The 18,260-nt window shown below is 45.7% G+C and overlaps 1 protein-coding gene across 2 annotated transcripts in view; it reads right to left on the minus strand.

Annotated features, from left to right (window-relative positions):
* Window positions 1-3,249: 3,249 nt before the first annotated feature.
* Window positions 3,250-18,260, minus strand: part of SLC1A4 (solute carrier family 1 member 4) — a 34,234-nt gene continuing 19,223 nt past the window's right edge. The window contains exons 4-9 of one of the 2 annotated variants that reach the window (XM_074399061.1): window positions 15,701-15,867; window positions 10,684-10,917; window positions 9,141-9,335; window positions 8,728-8,862; window positions 6,342-6,494; window positions 3,250-6,027 (exon numbers count right to left, since the gene is read on the minus strand). In XM_074399061.1, the coding sequence (XP_074255162.1) occupies window positions 5,940-6,027; window positions 6,342-6,494; window positions 8,728-8,862; window positions 9,141-9,335; window positions 10,684-10,917; window positions 15,701-15,867 (972 nt within the window). In that variant the 3' untranslated portion in view covers window positions 3,250-5,939. Of the gene's footprint in view, window positions 6,028-6,056; window positions 6,495-8,727; window positions 8,863-9,140; window positions 9,336-10,683; window positions 10,918-15,700; window positions 15,868-18,260 lie in introns of those variants that run through there. The other variant, XM_003922690.4, reaches the window with a different exon arrangement.

Here is an 18,260-nt window from a genome sequence, read left to right on the forward strand (position 1 = left end):
GCTTAAGCCCAGGAAGTGGAGGCTACAGTGAGCTGTGATCATGCCACTGTACTCCAGCCTGGGCGACAGAGTGATATCTTGTTTCAATAAAATAATAATAAAGGAAATTCTATGGGCCCCTAAAAGCATTGTGGGCCTCAGGCCCTGCGAGTCCTGTGCCTCCTGGGCAAGTCAGCCCTGACAGGGGTGGAAGGAGACACCCAAGCTTGACCTCTGTGGCTCATGCTGCTAATGTTCCGGGGCACTGCCCATGGGCCATACAGAAACAGGCAGTGGGCTGGCCTTGGCCAGTGAGCCATAGTTTGCTGACCATTGTTCTAGATGACCAAGTTTCAATTAGCTGAGAGAATTTCTGTTGGGCGACAAGACAGCCAAGAAAAGACATGGTCATCCAAAGTGACTGGTGACCACCACGGAGAATCTTCCCCTGGGCCCTAATCACCACCCTGTTCCCACACCCGCTTTTTCTTTTCACTTTGTGAAAAGTAAAAGTGTACACTTATTAAACATAAATGGCCTGTAATCCCAGCACTCTGGGAGGCCAAGGCGGGCAGATCACTTGAGGTCAGGAGTTTGAGACCAGCCATGGCTGTCATGGTGAAACCCCATCTATGCTAAAAAATACAAAAATTAGCCGAGTGTGGTAAAGCAAGCCTGTAATCTCAGCTCCTTGGGAGGCTGAGGAGGGAGAATTGCTTGAGCCCGAGAGGTGAAGGTTGCAGTGAACTAAGATTGCCTGGGCGAGAGAGCAAGACTCCATCCCCACAAAACAAGCAAACTAACCATCTACATAACTGTATAACTTAATGAATTATCACAAAGCAAACACCCATCCAGATCAAGAAATAGGGCATTCCTAGCACTTCCACAGGCCCCTCTCCCTGCACCTGAAGGAAGCTACAAAACTGACTTATCCCCTGTAAGATAAGTCTGTTGGGTTTATAACACTACTCTTTGGCATCTGGGCTCTTTCAGGCCTGATCATTGTTGTACTGTGTTTCTAAAAGGACTGAATGGAGTGGGCTACCACTCACAAGATCTCAGGGCCATGCTTTTCTCAGGAGCTTGGTTCTCTTAGAGGGGCTTGGCTGGAGGTGAGGAATGCCTGTGAGCAATCCAGCCAGCCAACCCAGGGTGCTCTGAGGACTAGAGAGAAAAAAGGTTCATTGATACCATAAAGCACCTAGTCACAAACACAGATGCTTTGTTAGAGGAACACCACAAATGGAAAAATCATGGCTAGTGAAACTAAGGAAGTTCCTCTAGACTGCAACTCTATTGATTTGAAACTGATTAGCCCATTACTATTAAAAGGGAAAAAATTTATAGGGAAGGCAGATTCAACATGCTTTATGTTTGAGTGTGAGTCAAACCTTCTAACTGCAACTCACCCCAATAGTTTAGGGCTGCCATGTTATAGCCATGAAGGCTATGCATGGCACAACTCTTGCAAGCACCGTTCGCACAGAATACAACGTGAATGCTGCCCTGTGGAACTGCATGGTGAGGCAGTCCTGCCAGTATGAACAGAATCAGTTGCCTAGATCCAGGCCATGCTTTAACTGACAATGTTTAATTTGATCAGTTACACAAGTCTGGGTAAAGGACTCTTTTTTTGGTGGGGGGAACCTCTGCCTCCTGGATTCCAGTGATTCTCCTGCCTCAGCTTCCCCAGTAGCTAGGATTACAAGCACACACAACCCCACCCAGCTAAGTTTTTGTATTTTTAGTGGAGATGGGGTTTCACCATGTTTGCCAGGCTGATCTCGAACTCCTGACCTCAAGCAGTCTGCCCACCTCAGCCTCCCAAAGTGCTGGGATTATAGGCGTGAGCCACTGCACCCAGCCAAGGCTCTTCTTTTCTTTTCTTTTTAAAAAAATATTCATATTTTTTTGAACCAGACTCTCTCTCTGTCACCCCGTCTGGACTGCAGTGGCATGATCATGGCTCGCTGCAGCTTTGACTTCCCAGATTCAAGTGATCCTCCTACCTCAACCTCTGGAATAGCTGGGACTGTAGGGGTACAGCTAATTTCTTATGCACAGCTGATTAAAAAATTTTTTTAGTCACAGGGTCTTGCTTTGCTGCCCAGGCTGGTCTCAAACTCCTGGCCTCAAGCAATCCTCCCACCTCAGCCTCCCAAAGTGCTGGGATTACATGTGTGAGCCACTGCACCGGCCTCCCCATTTTAAATATGAGACTAGGCATGGAGAGGTTATCATGCCCAGGGTGGTGCAGCAAGCAAGCAGCAGAGCTGGGAGTGGAACCTAGACAGCCCACAGTCCTCCCTGCTACATGGTCTGTGCTATTCAGACACGAATTAAAGTTCCTGTGAGCAGGCTCAAGCGGCTCATCACATTCAGGCTCCTTCTGATCCCCTGTGAAGAGACGGTTTGAGAGTATAGAATTGCTCCTTTTGATTTGGTTACATCAGAATACTGACTCACCAAGTACTAATCGAACCGCCAAACACCGTCCACAATAGAGAATCAAGGCAACCACACTCCAGGGTAAGAATCCAAATTGTTATTCCCAACAGGCCCCATCGGGCCCCTGATTGGTGTGAACTCTCTCCTCATCCTTTGGGACTTACCCAGAAATGAAAACTGGTTCCTATATTACATGAAGAGCTGGACGTGTTCAGGTCAGAGAGGGGATCTGTTTCTTCAGAGGCTTCCACTCTGTTTGCAGGATAATCCTATTATAGGAGGTGTCTAGATTCCCTAATGGTGCTGGAATGTGGTATCATTGAAAACAGGATTATATAAATGCATGGGCTGGGTGTGGTGGTGCCATGGTAGAGGCACGGGCAACTGCTCTCTTTCAGGGACTTTCCCAGTAATTTGAGGGCCTGGGGCATTCTTCCTGTTGTTCCCACTTGAGGCTTGCCTTACAGTAGATGCTCAGTTAAGACCTGTTGAGCTAGTTGTTCTGACAAGACATAACTTTACGGAGCTAGGTGGCAAAACCACCCACTTTTTGCAAGAGCCCTGCTGGTGTGGAGTGGGGAGCCCCTGAGTAGCTTGAGGCTTCCCAGTTGCAAGCCGGTGGCCACAGAAGGATCAGCGACAGCGGCTCCAGTGCTGCCCACTGAGCCTGGCTGTCCTGCCTCAGGGGGGCTTGCCTGATGAAAGGAGCAAGGGAAACAAAGCCCATCTCCTAGAAGAGCAACAGCTCCTCCATGGGCAAGTGCTGCTTCAACACACGAGAGGGGAACAAAGGAACTGCAGGTCCCAGTGGAAACACTGTGTTCATTTCTGAGGACTGTGCTATATTTTAAGGCAATTGTCACATGTACAAAACAGTCAGATGAACAGTATCCGAACAGATTTATGACAACATGTTAGAAAGAGAACAGCAAGGGAAACGTTTTCAGACAAGGAGATGTGAGATTTTCCCCAGTCAGGTAACCCCTGGTCTACCAACTCCATACTGAAAGCCAGGAAGACACATAGCACATTCTCTCTTCTTGCCTCCAAGGGGAAGGGCCACCCTTCTAAGACCATGCTTCTTACTGCAGGACCAGGCCAGGAAACAGATGGTCGGCCAATGAGTCTTAAGTCCAGCTCTAATTTCATGTTTTATGGCTTTGTGAAATTCATCTTTAGGAATGGGAAAATCAGGATACCAAAGACATACAACTTGTAGTTAATAGTTAAGTTCACCTCTCTCCAAACACAAACTTGTTGGGCTTGGAGCTAAAATGATACATACACACACGTATACACAACACACATATAACACACATATGTGTGTATAGATGTGTGTGTGTGTGTGTGTGTGTATGTGAAAGAAGAAAAACATGTACTGAAGCCTGAAAAAGTGTTCATTTGCCATCTGGAATCAAACAATGTGATTGTTTCCCCTTGAAAACAGAAGAGTAGGCCGGGCGCGGGAGCTCACACCTGTAATCCCAGAAGTTTGGGAGGCCGAGGCAGGCAGATCACGAGGTCATGTGTTCGAGACCAGCCTGACCAACATGGTGAAACCCCATTTCTACTAAAAATACAAAAATAATCTGGGCATGGTGGCCTGCGACTATAATCCAAGCAACTCAAGAGGCTGAGGCAGGAGAATCGCTTGAACCCGGGAGGCAGAGGCTGCAGTGAGCTGAGACCATGCCACTACACTCCAACCTGGGTGACAGAGCAAGACTCTGTCTCAAAAAAAAAAAAAAAAAAAAAAGAAAGAAAGAAAGAAAGAAAGAAAACAGAAGAGTATCAGCAACATGCTCTACCCTGCGGGGAAAAGTTTCCAGTTTCCTCTGCATGGTTCCTGGTCCCTCCTGGCTTCACAGGAGACTGAATGGCTTAGCTGGTTTAAAGAGCTGGGATTTCCCCGTGGCTGGCTCAACTCTGTGTCCCACGGCTTTCCTTCACCCCTTCTGCTCAGGCACACAACCCAAGTTTTAAGAAGGGGGTGTGGCTTGATGATCTCAGTTCCATCTACCCATTCTCATCTCAATGGTATACACATCCATTAACGTGTGCCCCCGTCTGTAGGGCCCAAGTGACACACAGCAACAGGGAAAACAAGGGAATGAAGGAGGCTGAACACTGGGGCGCTTTAATGGCCTGCTACAGGGTGGCAGAAACAGTGCCTGGGTCTGGGAGACACGGCGAAGTCAGGTGCCCAGAACCATGGTGGAAGGTGGGGTAACTGGTTCATGAAAACTTGAAGGACATGAGGAAGAGGCTGCGTTTGATGCTAACTACACACAGAACAAGTGGCGTAGATAAAAGTCCTAATGCGCATAGAGAACAAAGCTCTGCTCAGAAAGGCTATCCTCACCAGCAGAAGGACTGGGTAGAGAAAGCTGTCCCTTACACAAAAAAAGAAGAGCATACTGGGTTGGCACTTGATAGCCAAGAAGTGAAATGGTCATTTTCACAGATTAACAGTTTGCCTCACCAAATCCCTCTGAGGTAGGTAAGAGGCAGGTGACATTAGCCCCATCTTACAAATGGGGTAAAGTGAGGCCCCAGGACCTGTTACATCATGAATATGTGTCAACAACCAGTCAGACAGCAGGTTCTCAGATCTTCCCTCTCACTGGTAAACTCCTCTGTGAAAGCCCCTTACTTAGATTAGAAGATTAGAACCACATCAGCAGGTAACTGGAAAAACGTGGACCATTTCGCTGATAATTTTAAACGTGGATGTACTGGCAAGAAAGGGATCTATATTTTGAAATCAGCCAAAGCCAGGGGACCTGGGAATCTGTGAATGGGGGTGCCCCACTCCAGTTAGTACATGGTTTTCTCTGGGGTGGGGGCTGTCGTTTTTGCTGCAGTGCAGCATTTTACAGAGTCCAGTTGAATTCAAATAGTAGATTGATAAACCAACAGGCGTCCTGAATATGACTGCATCACACTTCCCCAGGGAAGGAGGCCCCTCTCTGGCCTGTTGCCAAATCAGAGTGAATAGAGCTAAAGCTACAGTGTTGCCAGAGGCCCAGGCCTCTGGAAGGAGGGAGAAATGTGCCCTAGGGCTGGGATGAGAACTGGGACAACTGTGTGTGAAACCCGTCCTGTCCTGATTAGAGAACCCTCTGCTCCCCCATCCACCCTGACAAGGCTGCATTCCCTCTCCTTTTTTCTTTGACCTCAGAATCTAAGATGTTTACCTAAGGCTGTGGACCAGAAACCACCTGCCCCTACCCGCCTCCACACACAGTGCTAACACCCACCTGGAGTATTTCTAACTTGACACTGTACGGCACCTGCAGTCTCCCAGAACCCAGGGATCAGAAGCCACCCACACCTAGCTATAGCACAAACTCTTTAAACACCTGAGTCCCAGCTCAGCAAAGTCCAGCTAAGAATTTGGGTATTTTTTCAATTACTACAACTCAAGGCAATGCAATAGGTGACTATAAACCCCCTTGGTTTGCTTAGGAAACACCTGACACAGAGCTGACTAGGGACAGTGAAATACATCATCTGCATTTTTCCAAGGCGTGACCACAGGACCCTTTGAGTCCATGGTTTCTTGAGCCTGGCAGCTCAAGGGGTCCAAACAGATCGCTGGTGTACACACAGTTGCACCTGGACATGGATTAAGCCAAATGTCAGAGTGTCCTGGTCCTTGGTAACCAGTTCCTCCTGGGGAGCCTGAGGCCAGTGCCGAGAGGTAAGCCTCAGGCCAGCGACTGAGCCAAAGCATTGCTTGGGAGATTAAAAGTTGGCAAGGGCAGTGCCCTGTGTCCACGACTGGCGGCTGGGTGAACAGGGTGGGACAGCCCAAAGCCCAGCCCCCTCACAGAACCGACTCCTTGGATTCCAGTTCTGGGGCACTGGCCACGGGGCCACGGGGGTTCTGGTGTGTCACCAGGGGTGACGTCTCCTCCTCAGACTTGCAGTTGGGGATGGCTTCCACTTTCACCTCAGCCAATTCCTGCCCACCTTTCTTCGTTGCCTTCTGATTCAGGTGGTGGAGAATGCCCGCGCCCAGGGCATCCCCTTCGACATTCACCACCGTGGTGGTACGGTCCCTGGTAGGGAAAGAAGAGGCTCAGCTATTACATCGAATGCTGGGGGATCGGGTCCTGTCACAGGCAGCCTAGGTGCCAAGGGAAAGTCTTGATTGTGAGGGTCCTGTTGTTTCCTGGAGAGCCTGCTTCTAAGGCATGGGCTTTACCTTACTCTAAATTGATTTTCTTTAAACACGTTCTACTTTTATAGAAAGAATAAAAAAGAGCATAAAGAAGCAAACAAGTCACTCACCCTTAATCCAAAACTGAGTGAATCTGTATGCACATTTTAATCTATTTCCTTCTAGTCATCTTTCTATACACATATTTTATATGTATTAGACACCATCATTAAAAATTACACATAAGCCAGGCACAGTGGCTCATGCCTGTGATCCCAGCAATTTGGGAGGCTGAGATGGGAGGACTGTTTAAGGCTAGGAGTTTGAGACCAGCCTGGACAACATAGTGAGATCCTATTTCTACAAAAAATAAAAGAATTAGCTGGGCATGGTAGTGCATGCCTGTAGTCCTAGCTACTCAGGAGGCTGAGGTGAGAGGATTGCTTGACTTCCAGGAGTTTGAAGCTTCAGTGAGCTATGATAATGCCATTGCACTTCAGCCTGGACGACAGAGTAAGACCCTATCTCTAATAAGTAAACAAATAAACATACATATTGGGATAATAGTGCGGATATGGTTTTGTGTCTAGCTTTTCTTCCACTGAGTATTACACTGTGCGAGTTTCCCTTCTTTTTCTCATTTCAACGCTGCTTTACTGCTGGATGTTAATCTTCATATACGTTCCATTGCCATTGGCAAATGGAATCCCATCTCAAAGAAAATATCCTTTCCAGAAGCTAACTTGTGCTGTAAATTAGCCAATACCATTCCCCTGCCCCTGGAGCTCAGAGAAAGTATTGTGCACATTTTGAAGAGAGGGGAAAACGTGATCTTCCCTGAGGGCACTGGAGAGCTGACTTCCTGCAGAGTGCGGTCCGGCTGTCTGCAGAATCAGAGGTGATGGGGTGGCTGGTGGGCCTGTATGACTTCAGGACTCTACTGGGCAGCTGGCTTGGTGCCCTATTTCCCTATTCCTGGCCAAGCAACTCTTGGATGCCTCTTCTCCATGCACAGGAGGTGGCTGGGTGAGAAAGGAGAGGGGCCTCTGACAGCTCTGGTCCTGTCCAGCTGGCCAGCTCAGGTATGCAATTCCCTCTGATGAGGCATCTGGGCAATGTGGGTCTCTTGCAAATTTCACCCTCATTGCTCTGAGAAGCCCCTTAAAGTTGGAAAACCCACCATTCCCACCCACAGCTGGCCAATCCACGAGACCAGAGCCAGGCTGTAGGGTTCAGGTTCCCTTTCTCCTGCCTGTGACAAACCTGGTCTGGAATGACTTTCTTTGCTAACATGAATGTTTTACCACATGCTCATTATTCTGTGTGCTGTTCCCAGGCTAACTCGCTCAGTCTTCCCCACAACCCTGGTGTGGCTGCTCTGATCATTCCCATTCGACAGATGAGCAGACCAAAGCACAGTGCAGTGCAGTTCCACAACCACTCATGGCGAAGCTGGGATTTCGGTCCAGGCACCTGGGTTCCAGGGCTCGTTCTCTTTCTCACAGGCTCTACTGGCTCAACATTAGTACCACAGCCAACCTTTCCTATAAAACAGGTATTTTTATGCCTGCAAAAGATATCACGTGACTCAAGGAATCAACGCACAGAAACTGTTTTGTGTCTTCACAGCAGCCCTAGAGAAGCGGTCTGGATCACCCCTTCTTCCCTAGCTCCTCCTCTGCTGAGCCCAAGCCCAAGTCACTCACATTGGCATGGTTCATCCTCTCGCCCCTCATAGAAATCACTCCTTAGAATTTTCCAGGCCAGGGGCAATCATTCCCAAAGGATCACTGCGCCATTGACTTATTACTCCTATGCAGCCAGCAACCCCACATACCCTCATGTCCCCTGGGCCTGCGCAGAGGACCTCAGCTGTGGCCCCTACTTTACCGGATGCTATAAGCAAGTTCTTGGTAATGACATCTCATGGTCATTCCTGGATGTTCACGGGCATGTGACTCATATTACTTAATTTTTCCTACCTCTAAATCTTGCCCTGCCAGCTCCACTGCAGGCTCCCTCACAAGGCTAGCGTGTGTCTGGTTTCTATGCATGCCCCAGGCCTACCAGTGTCAAGCTCCTAGGGAGCTCAATGCAGACTCTTTCTGGTGTTCTTAGGACTTGTTACTTACACAATCCAGTCCACAGCCAGGATCAGAGACAGGTCATGAGTAGGCAACCCAATGGCCTCCAGGATAATGGCAATGGTGAGGACCCCTCCGGCTGGCACGCCTGCTGCTCCAACACTGGACGCTGTGGCGGTCACTCTAGGGGACGGCAGAGCAGGGCCAGCCATGAACATAGAGCATGGAGTGGGCACAGAGAAATGCAGACCATGCAGCTGCAGTGTGGCTGGAACTGAAAACAACCCCACCACGGGCTCTGCGGGCTGCGCCCTTGAGAGCCAACACACGCTCTTCAAGTAATGAATCCCCACTGTCCTCATTTTACTAACAAGACACCAAGCCGTAGTGAGATTAGTTTTTCAAAGGAAATCACGAGAAAAACCTTCAGTTTCGAGCCAGGGAAAGAATGAAGAACTTACAGAATGGTGAAAATCTGCCCTGCATTGAGCTCTACGTTGTTGAGCTGGGCAATGAACACCGTGGCCACACACTGGAAGATGGCTGCTCCGTCCATGTTCACAGTGGCCCCGATGGGGAGAATAAACCTGCTGATCCTCTTGTCCACACCATTGTTCTCTTCGATGCACTTCATCATAGACGGAAGGGTCGCTGAGCTAGAAATGGGGAAATCAGACAGCCAGACATGACAACAGTCCCAGCCAGGCTAACACGTGACTCATCTCAGCTCCCAGAACAGAGCAATTAACACCATCTTCATTTCTGGCTTTCTTCTCTTAAGATAAGGGAAAAAACAGAATCACTTTAAAACTTCTGTCACAACACGAGGCTTTGGTAACTCCCAAAGTATTGAAAATAGGATTTACCGGTTCTTTTATTTACCTGGATTCACATGTTCCAAATTTCTTAAGAACTGCTTTGTCTCCTGGTGCAAAATCTTCCCAAGAGAACAAACACCCATTTACTCTAATGTGCATCTCCTCTCTTGAATACTCCCCTCCCAAAAGTAAATGTTAAACTATGGTTTTGTTTTTCTTTTAGGCCAAAAAGCAAAAATGGCTCTGCGAGTTTGGAAAGAATGACTAAGCAGAGAACCATAAGAACAGTACCTGCTCCCTCTAGCTGGCTCTGCAGGCTCCGCTGAGGCTAGTAGGTGCAGCTGAGAATGAGGTTTTTGTCTAGGCCAGAGGAACTTCTCTTCTTCATCTGTTTTTTACCCCCACTTTCCTTGTTATATAAATAGCCATCCAGATTGGGAGGAAGTGAGCAGTAAAGGCAAAACCAAATGTGTGAATGAAACGACGTGCTGCCATCCTTTGAAAGTTTTAACATATTTGGAAAACCCAATTTTTTTTTTTTAAGGTTTTCCAGGGAAAGACAGGATGCATCTCTTGTGCTAAATTAGATAATTCCACACTATTGTGGACTCCTAGAAGGCTGAGCATGCAACCGTCACCACGGTGCCTCAGACTCATTTTCTAATCCACACATCCAGAAAAGGAGAATTGGGCAGAAACCATTCTGAAAATTTCCCTGCAATGCACTGTGAGTGAGGCGGGCTGCCTTCTTTCATTCAGGCAAAGGTCTTCCTAATTAGAGTGAAGGACCTGGAACTGCGCTAACTAATGATCTGCTGCTAAGGAGCAAGAGGGAGAAGAGAATGAGGTAACTTCAGTAGAAGAGGAAATGAAACAAACCCACCCCAGGGGAATACAGAAAAGCTGTGGGGCTGGTGATTTTAAGAAATCATGTGAGGCTCAGTAATCCCAGCTGTTTGGGAGGTCAAGGTGGGAGGATCACCTGAGCCCAGAAGTTTGAGCTCAGTCTGAGCAATCATGGGAAGATCCTGTCTCTTAAAAAAAAAAAAAAGCATCGCAAAAGACTGATTTAGAGTTTTTCAGGAATTAAAGTATGTCAAGATGCTGGTTGTACATCTACCACTGGGCTCGCCTGGTTCCATATTACTATGGCTCAGAGCAGCAAAGAGATCCAAAATCCACTCACCTGGAGCAGGTGGCAAATGCTGTTGCAAATGGGGCGAGGAGGCCCAGGAGGAATCCGAAGGGGTTTCTTCGTGTGAAAACAAAATAAATAAGTGGCAGAACAATTCCTCCATGAATAACATGGCCCAATATAGATGCGAAGATGTATTTCCCCAGGCTGGTCACCAGCACGATGATGTCTTTCATTTCCACAATCTTGCTTCCAACAAGGAACATGATGCCCACAGGTACGTACCTAGGGCATAAGCACAGGGTACTCATCAGTAGGGGCTAAGGTTGGGGTGAGAGATGCAGACCCTTCCAGATGCAGAATGTGGGGACTTTCAACGAGGCTGTCTTCATCTCTCCCTATTATAACCCTGAGGAACTGAAACGGGCAGGGTTATACCACCCGCATTTTGCAGGCAGTGAGACTGAGTAAAATGAGGATGATGGCTCACTGTGGGTAACAGAGTCAGAACCAGAACCCAGATGTCTTTCCCCTTGGATACAGCATGTCCTTAACAGAAGGGTGCTACCAGTCACAGGAATTCCCAGGAGGATAGGTAAGAAAATGGAAATAAAAGCCTCCAGGACTGTGAGCTTGACTTCTTGGCTTTGCTCAGGCTTGTTCCGAGAACTTAGAAACACAAAAGACTAACACCTATTTTACAGAGTGGCTGTGATACAAAATTGAGCCAAAGCTAGCACTTTTGTGAAGTTTTAAATTCTTTGTGGCTTAGACAACATGACTCCGTGGGAAAAAGTCACTCACAATGACACTCTGGGAACATGCCTGGAGCGTGAGAGTTTTTTAAAGGCAGGATGGGAAGGAATGGATTGTGGGAGCTACAAAGAACAAAAGTCAGTTGTTTTGAATTAATATAAATTCAGGAAGAATTTTCTAACTGTTGACTTTATTTGTAAATTTTAATTGTGTAGGTAATAATGTCACATAGTTCGAATTTCAAGGGGTACAAAAGAGTGAATAGAGTACAGTCTCCCTCTCATCTGTCTCCCAAGCACCCAGATTTCCCCTCCCTGGAGAGAGTCAATGTCTCTTGAATTTTCTTTCTGGAGATATTCTAAGCAGTAATTATTAATTTAAAACCCAATAGTAATATAAGAATACATTCCCTTTTAAAAAATTAAAACGTAGATGACACCAAAATCCTCTTTCAGCACCATCCTCAAGCCAGTCCCCTCCTCAAATAACCACTCCTACCTCTTATGCAATTAGATTCATATGTATTTAAATCTGTGTTTATTTCTTTTTCACCCTATGTCTTTTAAATCTTTTCATATCAGTACGTAGAAATCTACCCCGTTCATTTTTATTGTGGTGAAATATGCATGACATAGAATTGACCATTTTAACCATTTTACAGTGTAGAGCACAGTGGCACGAAGTTCATTCACATTCTTGTGCAACTATCATCACTATCCAAGTCCAGAATTTTCCCATCATCCTAAACTTTGAAATAATTCAACATAATGGCCTATTTTCCCCTCCTCTCAGCTCCTGAGAACTACTATTTTACTTCCCGGCTCTCTAAATTTGACTATTCTAGGTATACAAAGGTAGAATCATACAATATTTGTCCTTTTGTGTCTGGGTTATTCTACTTAGTATGATGTTGTCAGGCTTCATCCACACTGCAGCATGAGCACTCCTTTCTAAGGCAGAATCATATTCTACTGTATGTCTACATCCCATTTGGTTTATCCATTCATCCACTACCAACGTTTGGGTTGGGGTTGTTTCTACCTTTACCTCATTGTCTTTAAATATTGTCTTCAGCATGGAAATATCATAGGTGATTTTGTCATTGTCTTGCTGGTGGACGTTTAAGTTGTTCCCAGGTTTAGCATGACAAACGACACTGCAAACATGGGCCTTGTTGTACCCACATGCCTTTGTTCTCTAGGTAGAGATGCTAAGAAGTGGAAATGCCGAGGTATGGGGCGTGCACATTTTAAATTTCAGTAGATAATACGCGACTGTTCTCCAAAGTGGCTATTCCATATCACATTCCCACCAGCAGTCCAGGAGAATAATCTTCCCTCTGCAACAGTGAGTTCTTATCCAGGGATGATTTTGTCTGGAAGACAGTTGGGTTGTCACAACTTTAGGGTCATGGTGCTAGTGGCACAGAGCAGGTGGGGGCCACGATGATGCTAAATATCCGACAGTTATGAGACAGCCTCCCACAAAGACTGTCTCATGTCAAAAGTGTCAAAAGTGTTATGGTTGAGAGACCTTGACCCAAAATGTCAAAAGTGTCATGGTTGAGAAACCTCACCCTCGCCCTTATCAATGCCTGATAAAACCAAATTTTCATTTCCCTTATTTCTAATGAGATTGGGTCTCCCTTAAAATATTTACTGGTCATTCAGGTTTCACATACTTCCATTTGCTAATAGTTTATTCAGTGATTTTTCTTTTTCAGTAATCAGAACTCTTTATATATACAGTATGCAAATATATACATCAATTTTTAGAAATGAATGTCTTGACTTTTTGTTCAAAGTATGTTTTGCATGTAGACTTTTTATATTTTGATGTGGTTAAGTTTAGCAGCTTTCTGTGGCTTTTGCTTCTTATATCTTGTTTAGGAAGACCTTCCCTGCCTCTATATTTTCTTCTAATCTTTTTAGAAGACTCCTCTCTTTCTTTCCTTCTTTTCTTCCTTCCTCCTTGGTGAGTTTAATCCAGGAATTAGCAGCGTGAGTCTTTGTAAATAAAGTTTTATGGGAAATTAGCCATACTCTTTCATTTATGAATTGTGAACAGGTACTTTTCCCCTCCAATGGCAGAGTTGGGTCATTGCAATAGAGACCATGCGGCTTGCAAAGTTTGCTGACCCTGGGTTTAACACATCTGAAAGTTATTTCTGAGTAGTGTAGGGTAGGCAGGTACTTGAGTTGTGGAGTGGGTAGTTGGTAAAGGAAAGAATGCAGAAAGCGGTAATACTGAAGATGCCTCCCCACGTGGTTGAGATCCCTTTACTAGTTAAGCCATTTTAAACTCCAATTCTGTGTAATATGCATTTCTGAGCAACAGGTCTCTTGCTCTCTTGCTGCAGTTAGATACTTAGCAGGATCTGCCTAACTGAATACCTGCTTATGTGACTGGTACGTCAAATTGCAGGAATGACTAAATTGGTTTCCAGATTAAAAGCAAATGTCCTAACATGGGAGTATCAGTGATATGGTTTGGATCTGTGTCCCCACCAAAATCTCATATCAAATTATAATCCCCCCCACCTTCCCACTCTTTTTCTTCCTCCTGCTCTGGCCATGTGAAGACATGCCTGCTTCCCCTTCGCCTTCTGCCATGCTTGTAAGTTTCCTGAGGATTTTCCAGTCATGCTTCCTGTACAGCCTGTGGAACCATGAGCCAATTAAACCTCTCTTCTTTATAAATTACCTAGTTTCAGGTATTTCTTTATAGCAGTGTGAGAATGGACTAATACAATCAGTTTCTTTCTTTACTTTTAAATTTAATTGTTTATATTTTGTAGAGATAGGGTCTCAATTTGTTGCCCAGGCTGGTCTTGAACTCCTGAGCTCAAGCAATCCTCCAGTCTTGACCTCCCAAACTGCTGGGATTATAGGTATGAGCCACTGCACCTGCCTCAGTTTCTATTCTTTAGTCAAAACTTTGGAAAATGTTAATATTTTAGACTGAAAAAAAGCCAAGAAAAGACCTTGACATCTAAAAACCTTTTCTTTTCTGAAAATATCAGTTATCACTCAGAACGACAATCACATGAAGTGGCCTTGGCAATGATAGAGTCAGGCTCTGGAATTTTCAGATTGAGCAAGAGAAACACCACTGGTAGGGAGTCTAAACTTAGCCTCCCATTCAATTTCAAACTTCTAAAATCAGTCCAGCTGTCATCTAGCACCAACTGAGAGAGAGAAGTTCTAGAATCTTTAAGATCTGACAATAAGGAAAATGCTCTGTGCATGGAAGGAGAAACTAGTTCTTAACAATTAAGTAGAAGCTAAGAGCTACAGAGGTCTGGTTTGGGTAAAACAGCAGGATAAAGTTTATGAGAGACTGGTACAGGAATTGGTATGATTTCTGAGAAGATGCTTAGAGGGAGCTGGTCAAATTTTTACCTTTTAGCCAAGAATCAATCTAAGAATTGTTACTTAACACGTGCTTTCATTGATATTACACAAAGAAACATTTGCAAATTAAAAACCTACGTAAAAGGGCTGGGTGCAGTGGCTCACACCTGTAATCCCAGCACTTTGGGAGGCCAAGGTGGGTGGATCACCCGAGGTCAGGAAGGAGTTTGAGACCAGCTTGGCCAACATATATGGTGAAACCCTATCTCTACTAAAAATACAAAAAATCAGCTGGGTGCAGTGGCGGACACCTGTAATCCCAGTTTCTCAGGAGGCTGAGGCAGGAGAATTGCTTGAACCCAGAAAGTGGAGGTTGCAGTGAGCCGAGACTGCACCACTGCACTCCATCCTGGGCAACAAGAGTGAAACCCTGTCTCAGATAAAAAAAAAAAAAAAAAAAAAAAAGCCTACATAAATAAAGACCATTCCAACTTTATATATGCATGGGGTGAAAATGGACTTGTCCTTCATGCTGTGAACTACTGTAAGTAAAGGGTCTTGAAGGCTATCATTTTCAGATAAATGAACCTTATTTCATGCAGCAGATAGCAAACTGATGGAATTCACTGCCCCACAAGATGCGTGGGCAACCCACATGATCTGGCTGGCAGTAGGAACCCATAGATAGATCCTGGTGATGGAAACACCAAAGGGTCAGTGTGGACACTGAGGAAATCACTGGTAACTTCGGTGTATGCCTGGCTCTCGGAGGTCCTGGACAAGAGGAGAAACTGTCCCCACTTCCATCATCCCCTGTACCATGCCCGGCCCATGGTACGTCAACCACATACACAGCACTGTGCAGGTGGCCCCACACAGGTAGCTAGAACAGCAAGGTGGACTCTCTTCTGGATGGCAGGAGGAAGGAGTGAAAGAGCAGACAGCAGGGCAGCACTCACCACATAATCCAGGACACCAGCACCATTGTCGCCTCGTTGAGGGAATTGAAGAAACGGATGAGGTCTTCTCCTTCAGAGCCTAGTTTCTTTAAGGCCACTCCTAACACCAGAGCAAACAGGACCAATCCTAAAATGTTCATCCCTTCAATCTCAGTGCCCATGGGGATCTGCAGGATCAGAAGAGACAGGACAAGTTTATAACAGATGAGTGAGAATTAAAGATGCATTTGCTTGGTGTCCCCACCAGACTGAAACGTTGTGCCCAGAATGAGAAAAGGCTCATATTTAACCATTAGCAATTCTGCAAATAAAGGGGTAGGAAACTCAAGGGGAGATGTATTCTGAGGATACAGAAAGTCAACAAGCAAAAATTTCATCTAGTTGTTAACTCTGAAAGCTGCTCCATATTGCATAGGTTAAAGTGGAAGGTAGAGGGCTCCCTGTCATGGGGATATATCCAAGTAGGGGTTGGAGCCACCTAAAAGGGCTGCTTTTAAAAGCAGAGCTGGTTACTCAAAAGTTCCTTCAAGTGGGGCATGGTGGCTCACACCTGTAATCCCAGCACTTAGGGAGGCTGAAGCAGGTAGATCCCCTGAGGTCAGGAGTTTGAGACCAGCCTGCCCAACATGGTGAAACCCTGTCTCTACTAAAAATACAAAAATTAGCTGGGCTAGGTTTATTTATTTATTTTGTAGAGACACGGTCTCTACAAACTGGTCTCGAACTCCTGGGCCCAAGTGATTCTCCCAACCCAGTCTCTCAAAGTGCTATTATTACAGGCATGAGCCGTTGCACCTGGCCAAGACTTCTGAATATCACTATTCTCTCCCGGGACTTGACCTATTGAAGCTGGGTGCAGTGGGTATACCTGAAAGCTGTGGGAGAGAGACAACTTGGGGGATTTAGTGCTGGCTCCACTACTGGCCTACTAGGATTCTATGAGCTGGATGGCTAATACCTGGTGTTGACCTTGGGTCTGTCAACTCACACTTTTTGATACTGTCCCAAGTCCTAACTGAAATTGAGGGACAAGATTCAATGAAACCAGAGAATTCAATTATTTTTTAAAAGTTGGTTTTAATATCACATGTTCTCATATGTGGGAGCTAAAAAAGTGGATCTTGTGAAGACAAAGAGCAGATTGGTGGTTACTAGAGGCCAGGAAGGGTAGCTGGGGGGAAGGGAACAAAGAGAAGTGGATTAATGGATACAAATGTACAGGTTGATAGAAGAAATAGACCTAGTGTTTCATAGATCAGGAGGGCGACTATATTTTACAATCATTTATTTAAAATAGCTAGAATAATTCTACTATTTCTAGCATAAAGAAAAGACAAATGTTTAAGGTGATAGATATTGAAAACACACTGATTTGATCTTTACAAATTATATGAATTTTTACATTATCACATGTAACCCCAAACTATGCACATTTATTATGCATCAGTGAGAAAAGTGTATTAAGAAATAAAAAAGAAAGCTGGTTTCAGCAGGTCTGCAATTCCAAGGTATGGTGTTTGAGGTCAGGCAGATTCCAGATTTGCAACCAACTCTCAGATCTGAGGACAATTACACTAATATTCCCAATGAAATGACTCCCTTTCTGTAGAGGAAGCTGGTGGCACATGGGTTTGCAGTGAGGTATGCTGGCTGTAACATACCTGGGCAAATTTAGCATTGACTGAGGCTAGGGGACTACAAACACAACCAGAGCTGCAGCCCAGGCAGTCTTGCTGGTGTGTCATGCAGATTCTGTTTCTGCTGTCTCCATTACTCTTACCCCACGTCTCCCCTAGCTCCTCCCTCACCTTATCAGAAGACCTCCCTGACCACCCTGCTAAAATAGTACCCATCACCATACACACACACACACACACACACACACACACACACACTGTCTCTCTCTCTCTCTCTCTCTTTTTTTTTTATTTTTTTTATTTTTTATTTTTTGAGACGGAGTTTCGCTCTTGTTAACCCAGGCTGGAGTGCAATGGCGCGATCTCGGCTCACCGCAACCTCCGCCTCCTGGGCTCAGGCAATTCTCCTGCCTCAGCCTCCTGAGTAGCTGGGATTATAGGCACGCACCACCATGCCCAGCTAATTTTTTTTTTTTTTTTGTATTTTTAGTAGAGACGGGGTTTCACCATGTTGACCAGGTTGGTCTCGATCTCTCGACCTTGTGATCCACCCGCCTCGGCCTCCCAAAGTGCTGGGATTACAGGCTTGAGCCACCGTGCCCGGCCTCTCTCTCTCTCTCTCTCTCTCTTACTCTCTCTCTCTCTCTCTTCCTGTCTGCTTGCCCTGCTTTAATTTTCTTCTTGGCGCCTATCACTGGCTGATATATACTTATTAATTACATGATTCCCTCCACTAGAACATGGGCTCTGTAAGAGCAGGGCTTTGACTATACTGAGCACTACTAGAGTCCAGCACATGGGAAAGCACCTAGCTATTAACAACTAAATCACTAATTAATTAATGATTCAACTAAAGCCTAGGCGGAGTGTGTCGGTGGCAAGTATTACATGGGATCAAAGTGGGCATGGAAGAGCAGGCACCC

Source organism: Saimiri boliviensis, chromosome 1 (assembly GCF_048565385.1).
Source record: "Saimiri boliviensis isolate mSaiBol1 chromosome 1, mSaiBol1.pri, whole genome shotgun sequence".
NCBI classification, from domain to species: Eukaryota; Metazoa; Chordata; class Mammalia; order Primates; family Cebidae; genus Saimiri; species Saimiri boliviensis.